At 29.3% G+C, this 12,591-nt stretch overlaps 1 protein-coding gene across 6 annotated transcripts in view; it reads right to left on the bottom strand.

Moving 5' to 3' along the window:
• Atrnl1 (attractin like 1) overlaps positions 1-12,591 on the bottom strand; it is an 833,524-nt gene that overhangs the window by 430,163 nt on the left and 390,770 nt on the right. The window contains exon 27 of one of the 6 annotated variants that reach the window (XM_063244806.1): positions 9,548-10,061. The exons of the other annotated variants lie outside the window; for them this stretch is intronic. Coding sequence (XP_063100876.1) covers positions 10,053-10,061 — 9 coding nt within the window. The 3' untranslated portion in view covers positions 9,548-10,052. Of the gene's footprint in view, positions 1-9,547; positions 10,062-12,591 lie in introns of those variants that run through there. 6 annotated transcript variants of the gene reach the window in all.

Here is a 12,591-nt window from a genome sequence, read left to right as displayed (position 1 = left end):
TGATACATATAAATTTTGTTTTACTATTTCACCATTAAATTAGAACAAAAATGCTATATATTGTATTGAAATACTGTCTCAGCAAATTTCCACAAGTTTTAGCTATTTGAAAATTATTTATAACTACTTATTAGCAATTTTATTGGTTGCTTCTAATCATTTACAGAGAAAAAAAGCCACATATATGATAAGCAAGAAAGAAGAGAGGTGCAGTGTCCTGTCCAGCACCTTAAATGTAGAATAACTAGTTGCCGAAGGCAAGGTTGAGTAAATTTTAACTGCCTGTGCTGTCAGCTTTGGCTGGAGAACACCAAAGATTACTAAAATTTACCTGCTGATATCGACTAAGGATCATCTGGTGCCCAAGTTAGCATAGGATTTTAATGTGATTGAGTATGAAGAAAATGGTAATGCAGGGAATTTCTGCCTAATATTCATTTATCAGGGAGTTTCTTCCTAATATTCAGATTAGGTTGCAGAAAAAATATATAAAGATTTAGATGGTAGGTTTGGCATTAAATACTCTTAATAATACATTAGTCACTGTATTTTGATAGAAGTTCATAAAAAAAGTAAACATTAAGAATTTATTTCAGTGAAAGGTTATTGGCAACTATAAGCATTTTTCTTGAAAAATATATATGATATATTCATGTTTCATGTATATATGGACATTTTGCATAGTCTGCTTCTTATAAAGTAAGAAATACCAGGTCACAGTTTTGTAAGAAGTAATAGAGATTATCACTTTTTGAATAAATTGCTACTATTATCACTTGGTTTCTCATGTTACATCTGTCTTATGTTCTTTTTTACAATCACACATAGAAAAAGTTTTCAGATTTCATGTCCCCGATAACTCAAATATAGACTTCTGTATTCACGACACCTACACAATCTATCTATCTACTCTCACAGTTCATAAACCACAATATGTATATACCCACTTCTGTTACTCACTGAAATATAAATTTTCCAAGTACATGATTACTATTGTTCTGAGAACAAGCCTTGGCAAACAACAGTAATGCAATCTTAGGCTTCACATACCAATTTTATGGCAATTCTTTTTAAATATATATACTCATCACAGACCTCTTTCTGGAAACCCTGATTTTTATTTCCAACTATTTTTATGTACAATTGCTTACATGAATTTGCTATTTAGAATTCATTTTAGGCTTTTCAAACTTAAGTGGATCAAACTGTTCTTGCTAATAAACCTCTCCCCATTTTTCCTTTTCTACTTCTAATCACTTTAGTTGAAATGGTGTAATACACCTCGATGATGAAGACAAAAGTCTAGATTATATGAGAAAAAGTCTTTTTACTCCACTAATTGTTTCTAGTCAGGCAAAGATCATATACTTAATGTCTACGAAAATCTTAACTTTACCTCCACTCCATCTTACCAAAACTCATCTTAACTAATTTTAGAAGACTTAGAGAGTTTTATGACCATCATTACTATCCATTTTCTTACCATATTTTTAATCATAAATGGGGTATAATTAATTGTTTCTACTCTTTGGACATTTTATAAAATGATGACATGAACATTTGCACACACAGAGATCTTGGTATGAACAAGTGTTTTCACTTCCCTTAGGGAAATAACTAGGAGTGGAAATTTTTCCAAGTGGTTGTAACAATTTATATTCCCATCAACAGTGTATAAGGTTTCAATTTTTAATTTTGCCTATGTTTGCTATTGTCTCCAATTTGATATCAACCTTCATAATAGGTATAAAGTAGTATCTCATCTTTGTTTTTATTTTTTACTCTATTCATTTACTATATTTCTTTTTTACTGTATTTTTAATATATTTAATCTTACATATAATAAATTTATCATTTTAACCACATAATTAATGGAATTAGTTTTCTCTATCATGTTGTGTGACCATCATTATTTTTAATATTTTTATAATCTAAATAAAACATAGGTTCATGTTCCAAATGTCTGTGATTTTAACTTGCATATCTCTAATGCTATTAATGTAGAGTATCTTTTCATGTGCAAATTAACAATTCATGTGAATTCTCTGAAGAAATATTCTGATTAATAGTTTGTCAATATTTGAGTTATTAAACTGCAAAGTTTCTGCACTAATTCATTTTCAGACTTATAAATACTGCTTCTGACTCTGTCTTGTCTTTTCATTTTTCTTGACTGTGTGTTTTAAGTACAAAAGTTAACTATCATGCTTTTTTGTTTGATCATTGTGCTTCTGGTAACACATGTAAGAAATCATTGCCTTATCCAAAATTAAGATGATTTATTCCTATGCGTTTTTTCAGAGTTTTAAAATTTTAAATTCTAATATATCTAATCCATTTTTAAACTAAAATTTGTACATAGGAGTGCCAATCTATCCTTCTTCATTTGGATATCCAGCTGTTTCAGCATAATTTGTTAAAAAGATATTTATCTCCATCAAAGTGTCTTGTCACTTTTGTGAAAATTTGTTAACTGTAGATGTAATGGTATACTTATCAACCTCCAATTCCACTCCATTGATTGGATGTCTAATGATATGCTTATCTGCTGCTATTTTAATTACTATAGTTTTTTAATGAGTTTTGAAATCAGAAGTCTGCGTCCTTCAAATTTGCTTTTAATCAGGATTGTTAGGCTATTTGGAGTACTCTGCATTTGCATGTCGGTTTTAGTATCAGCTTGCTAGTTTCTTCACAGTCAGTTGAGATGCTGGTATCAATTGTGTTAAAGTTATCCATCAGTTTTTGGAGTGCAGAACAATGTTTTAAAAATGTATCATGTAAAGCTTTTGCATAAAACTTAACATCTCCCAATCCTACTTTAAAGGAACTAAAAATTTCCTGAATAAATGTATTCAATAAGTTTTAAATTCATTTGGGAAGATGAGTGAAGTCATTATTAAGGAAGTAAATTTTGGACTGTGGAATGAAAGATAAATGGTGTTGATGGATAAAAAGAGAAGAAAGCCAAATAAGATAAGCATTTCTAATGATAAGAACAACATGTGTGAGGATTCTGAGGTTTACTAGTTTCAAGGAGTAAGTTTATCAATTTGCTCAAAAGACCAACTTTGGATTCATTGATATTTTGCTGTGTTTTATTGCCTATGTTATTAATCTTTACTGATATATTTTATTCTATTCATTTTATTTCACATTAATTTTTGTTCTTTCCCTAACTTCTGATACAGATATTAATGCTGCTCACCTTCAACTTTTGTTTTCTGATGTAAGGATTTAAACTTTTTAATTTTTTATGCAACATTTTATTTGCATGCTGTAAAATGTAATGCTGTATTTTAGTATCATTCAATCCTACTCTTCAGTTAACTTGATTTCTATTGTAATGTTATTTAAGATTCCAGGTTTATTTAGAATGGGTCCCTGAATATCCAAACACATATAAATTTCTGTTTCTACTCTAGCTATTTAGTTCTAGCTTAATTTAACTTTGGTAAATGAACAACCTCCTAATGAATGTGTATGTATTTAAGACATTACACAGATAATCTTTCAATCTAAATAAAATGGATAAAGTCTCAGAAAGAGAATTCAACAGGAGTAGGAAAAACTCCCGTCACAGTTAGCACTGCCAAAAAAAAAAAAAAAAAAAAACTAAAAGAATTAGCACTTCATTTTTATAGGGGAATTTTATCAAACCTTTAACAGAAGTTCAACTGCAATTTAGACTGTTACAAAGCAAAAACAACATAGCTTACTTCAAATTTTAATTTATAAAATATAGTATAATATTAATACCTAAGACTGAAAAAACTTATATGAAATGAAGACTATGGGCCATTATCCTTAAGGATATTGGTGTAAAACTTCAAGTTAAAAAAATAAAAAATAATCCAGTAACACATTGAAACAATAAAAATAGGATTTTGGTAATTTATTACAAAATTAGACATAACTAAAATTTTAAAAATGTTATTATAATATAAAAGTACTTGATTCAGGAGAAAAATGATGTTTCCTGACATTAAAACATTTCATCAAATTCAATATAAATTCTTGCCAAAATACTCATTAAGATAACAATATAACAATATATTTCAAGAATAAATAGATGAATCAAACATCCCAAATGACCCAAAACATCTTATTTATGGAAAGTCATTAGTTATATATCTACTAAACTCAGGAACAAGACATATAGGTCCATCACCCTGCTATTTAACATCTTATGATAGATATTAACTGGATCAATTAGGCAAAATAAAGTAATCTGAGGTATAAATATTACAATTAATGAGTTAAAGCTATGGTACAATCTATGAATGAATAAATCTGAAATGATAAACTAGAAAAATAATTAAACATTAAGAGCATTTAGAATATACACTATACAGTATAAAACAGATTAATATGTATAAATCAATAATCTTTCTGGGCATGTGTATAGATGTATGTATATAAACTTAAAACACAATGTCCAAAAACTATTTGTGCAAAACTTTAAAAAATTTCTTCAAGACACAAAGTTCACTAAATAGTAAGATAGAAGTATTTCTTATGTGAATATAAAGATTATTTTATATGATGAATAATAATAGTGACTATTAAGAGTAAAGCACAAACAGCTCTATTGAAATTAATTTATAATACCTATTTTTGTACTGAGTAACTAATTTAAGATAACAATACACAATATACTAACCATTGTTACTCTTCTACTATCTTGTTTTGAAATTTTGTCTTTTTCTCTTTAAAATAAAATTTTAAAAAGAAATAAATTTATAATCTTAATCATACCAATAAATATACTGGTAATTTATTTTCTGCAAGATGATAATAAAAAACATATTTAGAAAAATAATCATGTAAAAATACATAATAAAACTGTGAAAACAAAAAAATTGAGTAAGTAAGCTATCAGTTAGCAACTAGACAATAAGTTCCCAGTATCACTACAACAATGTGGTAGTGATACATGGATCGAGAGAATAATAGGAACTCTCTGAAAGAAATATATGACAATTAAGTATGTAGGAAATCAGAGTACCTCAAAATGGTACAGAATTTATTAATAAATTGTATTAGAATAAATATATACATCTAAAAAGACAAAACTGAATCAAATATATAAATGTGTGATGGATGAAAAAGCCTTCACCACTTCTTCCAAGAAGTAACAAGCAATCTGTATCTTTAACTCTGAGGTGGCCCTATATTTCATGTGTCATATCATATACAGTGGAGGTGATACTGTCAAAATTACAGGCCTATCTTTGATTAGCAGCTCTTCCTTCCTTCCTTCCTTCCTTCCTTCCTTCCTTCCTTCCTTCCTTCCTGTTAAACTCAGCTTCAATGCAATAAAGAACACTAGCAGTCATACAGATTGGTCCAGATGAGGAAAACTGAGGCCTCTTAGCATACAGCCACAGATGAGCTCTCAGTCAGTGTTCAGTCCATAAAGATGCCATCTTTGTGGAAGACTCTTCAACCCTGTGAAGCTACTTAGCTGATGTCATGTAAGGAGACGATCTATTCCCATAGGGCTATACTCAAATTGTAAGCAAACATGATTTTTGTTACTTTGAACCACTAAGTTTCAGGCTTGTGTGAAACGGTTTAGTGATTTTTAAAGTTGGAGTGCATTTATTTCAAAATTCTGTGTAAACTAGAACATTCTACCTCACATGGAGTCATCTTCAGTAATAGGATAGCTGCAGTCAGTATGAGGCTCAAGTGACAGCTCTCTTGGGTTTGGAAGTCCAGTTCACCAGGATGCTGTGTCATCTAGTAACTGATCTGGGAACTCAACTGAGGCCACTGTGGAGCAGTGTTGATCCTTCTTGGTATAGTCCTCTCTACTGGGGCTGCCTTAATACATGGCAGTGAGGTTCCAAGAAACAGAATTTAATTAGTTAGCTGCCAAGAGGAAAGCAAAACAACTTCCTCCATAATTGAGGTCTAATCCCCAAAGAGGCATGCATCATTCTAGCCACATTTGACTGGTATCAGCAATCAAAGGTCTAGCCTACATTTACTACATTTGAGGACTATCAAAGTAAGTTCCACACAAAATATAAAAATGAAATCAAAACATTTCTCTAAGGAATATGGGAAAATTCCTTGGTAATTTAAAGTACAGTGACTTGCACTCTTTAGATAAATCCTTGAAACTATAACTCAAATATTTAAAGCCATTACAGAAAAATTGAAGAAATTTGACCACATCCAATAGTTAATATTTTAATGTATGCTACCGTCTGAGTATATTCCTTACTCAAAAATATCATGTTAAAATTTTAATTTCCCAGTAAAGAATTGGAGATAATTAAATCATGATTGAGGTTAATTTCCCTATAAAAATGATGACAGATATTTAGTCTCTGCCATCATGACAAAATATGAGAAGGTATTAGTATGAGTGAAAACAGACTCTGATTAGACACTGAGTCTGTTACCATCTTCCTGTTAGAATTCTCAGAATGCAGCATTGTATGAAATATATTTAATCAGTTTATCAGCTACTCACGTACGTTATTTTGTTTTAGCAACATAAACAGACCTAAAAATTTTTAAAAGATGAAGATAAAGTGACAAGCTGAGGAAAATATATACAGCTTATACCAGAGACAACAGGCCTATCTTCCTAAATACAAAAAGTTTTGTAGAAATAAAGATGAAAAGCAAATAAATAATTTGCAGAGAAAAAAACATTCTTGGAACACTGAAAAATATTGTTGACCTCAGTTTTATTCGAAATGTGAAAATTACAAATGTGAAACATCATTTCTTACTTACAATGGGCAAATCCAAAGTTTTACAATACATTTTTCAACTAGCTGGTGGAAAATATAATTCTAAAATCCTCTGAAAGGAAATTTTCTATTACCTATAAAAATTACAAATATGATTACCATTCAGTCAGAAACATCATTTGGAATTTTTCCTAAAATTATTTTCTGTATGCTTATTAAAAGGACTGTGTATAAGCATTCAAGACTTTAAAAAGGAGATTGCCCATTTACTGATTTTAAATAAATTAGGCTACAATGATATTATGGAAGACTATATACTTATAAAAAAATGGATAATGATGCACAAGGGAAAGACATTCATCTGGATTATATTTTAAGTGAGTAGGTTAATCTATAGTATAGAGACAAACAATATTTAACTTCAAGATTTTTTTCCACATTTCAATAAATCTGACATTGACAACTACTTTATAACCAATATCATTTCCAAAATATTTGTCAGTATTTTACTCTGCTTAGTAGTACATAAAATGTTCAGCATTGTATTGTATGATGTTTCAAGCCTGATGAAATATGGAAACTTTCTTAAGTAAAAAGTCATGAACATGAGCACATATTTGTAATTGCTGATATTTACATAAACAAAATCTGAAAGGATAGATAAGAAAAAACATTTACCTATGGGATCTGGAGGTTATGGGGTAAAGGAAGTTATAGGAAGAGATGAAACATTTCAATTTAAGCATTTTATTGAGTTCTCATTTTTATTATGTGACAGAATTATTATCTTAAAAGTTACTTAATTAAAATAAAAATGGGAAAAAAACTAAAAAGACCCTAAAGGAAAATGGAAACACCAAATCAAAATTTATTTTTATACAAATCCTTTTCAGAAATTATGTGTTTGATTTTTCACTCGCCCTCATATTTATTGCTCCACCAAATTTCAGCTTTGTCTAAGCAGTGAGAACTTGAAAGAATTAAATTGAGAGTCTAAATTCCAGCAAAGACAGTAAAGGTATCATCCAGTACTTGTAGACAAGATTTATATACTTTATAATTAATATTAGCTGAAAATATTGCTACCAAAGTGATGCTGCTAGCATTCAAGATCTTTAATCAAACTAAAAGCTAGAACAACTAGGATGTGGTTTCAGTAATTGGATGTTCTATTTTTAATGGGTAGGTTTTAATTTTTAGAACTTGCATATTCATATAAGTTTACTTTCTACATTAAATTTTTGACATTAAAAATATGAAGCATACTTAATACTGGTTCTTCAGCATTGTTACACCTGTGTTGTAATGCTCAAGTTGTGAAATGCTAAAAATAAGCATGTCTCAGCATCTGGAGGCTGGTTTAAAGAAATATGTCTCCTGGCCAAGTTGAGGAACAGTGGATTGTTATGGTTGATATATTGTGTCAATTTGAGAAGTTTAGAAGTTTAACTAAGAGACTCAGCAGGGAGCCAGCGTTTTTACTACATCCCAATCCTGTGCAAGAGGAGGGAGGGTGTGAATGCTATACTGGCTCTGGAGGAGTGATGGCTTGTGTACAACATAAAGGAAAAAAAAAAAAAAACTCTTGCTATTCTTTTGCTCTGACTGCTTTAGCTGGCTGCTGACTTGTCCTGGGGCCATGCAACCTTGCCTTGTAGCCAGCTGATTATGGACTGAACTGCACAAACTGTGAGTGAAATAAATCCTTCTTTCCTTCAAAAATAATTATATATATATATATATATATATATATATATATATATATATATATATATATATAACTGGATATATATATATCCAGTTAGAACTTACTGTTTCTGTGAACTTCAATACTGAGAAATGACTTCTAAGAGCCTCTTTATACTCTACCTTAAGTAACACATATCACTACAATTTAATAGCCTGAAAAGTGTGCTGGCCATTTACTATGTATGACAATAACCTCTGCCAGATGTGATCCTATGTACCCACATTCATAAAAAGTTATTACACTGTTACCATTAACTGCCAGCTTTCAGTATCAAAGTTACCTTCACTTGAAATCCAAAAAACATTTATCTTAAGAAAAATAGAAAAGTAACTCTAAGCACAATAATGAGGGTATTGAGTAGAGTAACCAAATATGATAATAGTACTCAAGGTCCCACTATTTTCCTCATCAAGTAGCGAGACTATACAGGTTTTACAAAGGTTAAACCAAAGGACACAGACATTGTAATTGTTACTTATTATGCATTATTATCCTTTTCAGAATTTTCTGGAGCATTTGATTTTTTCTATTTTAGTTATACTGTTATTAAAATACCTCTTCCTTGTTCACTAATAAGCAGGTAATTTGCTAATTAGAAGACATAAAAATTAATAAGTTTTTACAATATAAAAATATGTTCCTGGATTGATGCAAAATAATACCTTAACATAGAATTTAAATCACTACATAATTAAAATTTTTGATTGAAAATGAACAACCACGCAAAATTGAAATGAACCATAACAATTCTTAATCTTTTAATAGATTACTGACATATATAGTATCTCTGACCACATTATCAAATATGTAATTTTAATTAATATAACATTCACAATGAAATCTTTCTATAACACAGATTTGACAAACTTGAATGGAAAATGAATTTTACCAGGCAAACTTTAATTATCAATATCCAGAATAAAATAAAATATTTTCAACTGGAACAGATTATGAAAGTATTTCATGAAGAAAAATTAAAATACAATAGTCAATTTTACCATGCATATTTTAAAAAATAAAGGTCAGGATTGAAGTATAAAGGCAGTCTATTTTAATCTATAAAATAATAAGATTATTAATTGATTGCCCCAAAATATTAATATTCGCAATAATACTTATAGAAAATTTCCATTTGTTGCAAGACTCTAAACTCAGTCTTTACAGTTGTTTCTCAAATAGAAAGGAGGAAAAAGAGATGGAAGAAATGGGGAGAGAGATGAGAGAAAAGATTAAAAAATTAATTGAAATGTGTACATGTACCAACTCATATAAACATTATGTACTGTAAACATGTGCAAATAAAAAAGGGAGAAAACTTGGCTCATAAAAAATTATAAAATTGTCAGCTTTAAATATAACAGAGTTGCTTGCCCAGTATTGGATGGCTGTTTTGGAAAAAAAGTGTGGTAAGCAAATAGAAGTTTCTTGATAAATCCTTTTGTATGATTTGGTTGGACAAATAAGAACAATATTACCCATATCCTCTTCAAAGATCAATTTCATTTGTCAGTAATTAGTGTATGATTCACCAACAAGTGTGACATTAATTGGTTAGTCCATAATTCTTGGGCAGACTACTGGGATCCGTGTCAAAAGCCCTGAGAATAAAAGTATATTTCACTTACTAACATAAGTGTATCTAAAAAAACTTACTAATATTTTCCGTAAAACAAAAGGTGAGCTTGCCCAATAAGATTAAGTAGCATACTATAGTAACAGTAGTGTTAGGTATAAACACATTTTGCATGAGAAAATTTTCAGTGCTTTACATATTTTGGTACACTCAATTGTTTCAAGTTATTGATAAAACAACCTGAAGTAGTTCATAGAGGTTATAATTTAGCTTCCTTGGACTGCTCAAATATTCATAATAATCTCAATAGTATCATTTAATAACACAACTTTCCTAAAATAATAATTCATTATAATTAGATTTTCCATTTCAAAGCACTTTCTATGCAGAAAATAATTTTATGAAACATATATCAGTATCCTATGATAAAAGAATAAAGGTTATATGTAAATTACTAATTATCTAAAGGAAGCAATACTGATTTACTACTTAATTCATATTAGCTCATTTGCTAGGCAAATAACTATTATGAAAGTAATAATACACTATCCACATCTATTGGAGATAAATGATTCATATTAAATGACATAATAAAAAATCTGCTTCTAAGAATAGCAAATTCCTTTCACTTTGATAAGAAAACTACTGGCCTTACATAGAACTGTTTAAACAATTATGTATGGTTTTTGAAAGTCAAAGATAATGTTCCAATTACAGACTTCAATGGAGTCCACAATGTCAGTACTTCAGCATGAATTTAAGGAAAAATAAAAGGTTAGTATTTTTCCTGAGACACTTTTAAAGAAAATGGACCTTGCTAATCTGTATGCATGTTTATGAAAGTTAATGGTATCTTACGTTGCTAATTCAAAATTTTAAGAAGAAATACACTTTTATACCAGTAGAAAAAAATTGATACAATACAATAATTTTGAAAAATCAAAAAGGAAGTTTCAAAATGACATTTAAATGATGTTTTAGGTCTTGAGTTATAATCCTACATATTTTGCTTAAAATACACATGAATTTTAAATTTGGAGAGTATTGCACTTTAAATTATTAGTAATTGGAAAATTGATACCTCAAAATTATTGTAAGTTAATTTCCAGAGCCTGGAATGAAGGACAATGCAGTGAATGCTAATTCCTCTAACTATACATGGTAGAAGACCAACACTTGAGTGCCTTAAGTCATTTAAATTTTTCAACACAATAACATGGTTAAAATTTATAAGTGCATAATATAATTACAGTACAAACACACAGCCTTTTGATACAACATAAAAAGCATATATATGCATATATATAATTTTACCTTCCTTTAAATGAGTCAATATATGTGTTTATATGAATATGAATACAAATATATATATGTATGTATACAATAAACATGAAGTTATTGTATATTCTCCTAAGATTACTATGTGTATACAAACAATATCAATATACATTATTTACTTCCATTATACACACTAGAGACAGTATACTTTGTAGTCTTACAGATTTTAGCAATATATAAAATTCTCATTATTATAATTCTAAATATCCTCTTAAACAAAAAATAGGAATGGGATCTAGAATTAGCATTGTATACATATATATGTATACAATAACTTTATATATATATATACACACACATACATATATATAGAAGAGCAGAAGTTAAATTATATTATTTTTAAATTTTTATGTTTCAAGGAATTTAAAAAACAGCTTAAAGCAACATGGCAAAAGTGTAAAACTTTTATGGTTACACTTATAATATGCCATTTAAATTTCTATTTGAAATTCTGAATATCCTTATATCACTTTCATATATGAGCAAGAACCATATAGTCTTTTTAAAATTTATTTAAAGAAAGACTAAACAAAACAGAAAATAGGAAGAAATAATACATACGTTCAGAGAAAAAAAAAGTAAGAAATCACTAGTTGATGTTTATATATTGTCGTTTTTACAAATAGTTGTTAAAATGCTGGAGAGGCTGTGGGGAAAAAGGAACTCTCCTACATTGTTGGTGGGAGTGTAAACTGGTACAACCTCTGTGGAGGTCAGTCTGGAGATTTCTCAAAAATCTGGGATTGGAAGTCCCATTTATTCCAGCTATTCCACTTCTAGGCATATTCCCAGAAGAACTGAAAGCATCATACCACAGTGATATATGCACACCTATGTTTATAGCAGCACAATTTGTCATCGCCAGATCTTGGAAACAACCCAAGGGTCCATCAACTGAGGAATGGATAAAAAAGTTGTGGTATTTCTATACAATGGAGTATTACTCAGTTATAAAGAAGGATCACATTGAGATATTTATCAATAAATGGGCACAGCTTGAGACCATACTCATAAGTGAAATAAATCAATCTCGCATGTGTGAATACTGAATAGTTTCCCTAATGTAAGTAATGATTCAAATATATAAAAGTATGTGGTAATCATGATTCCCCATTATGTGGCCTTGAAGCCTTATAAAGTTTTCACTTATTAATTGGAAAGGCTTTATTCTGGGCTTCTTGATATGGAAATATTTGAAACTATAGTATATGAAGTTC

Source organism: Cavia porcellus, unplaced genomic scaffold (assembly GCF_034190915.1).
Source record: "Cavia porcellus strain 051 isolate PalLab524CR breed Dunkin Hartley unplaced genomic scaffold, mCavPor4.1 scaffold_2, whole genome shotgun sequence".
NCBI lineage: Eukaryota > Metazoa > Chordata > Mammalia > Rodentia > Caviidae > Cavia > Cavia porcellus.
The sequence above is the reverse complement of the archived record's forward strand: the minus strand, read 5'-3'. Positions and strand labels throughout refer to the sequence as shown.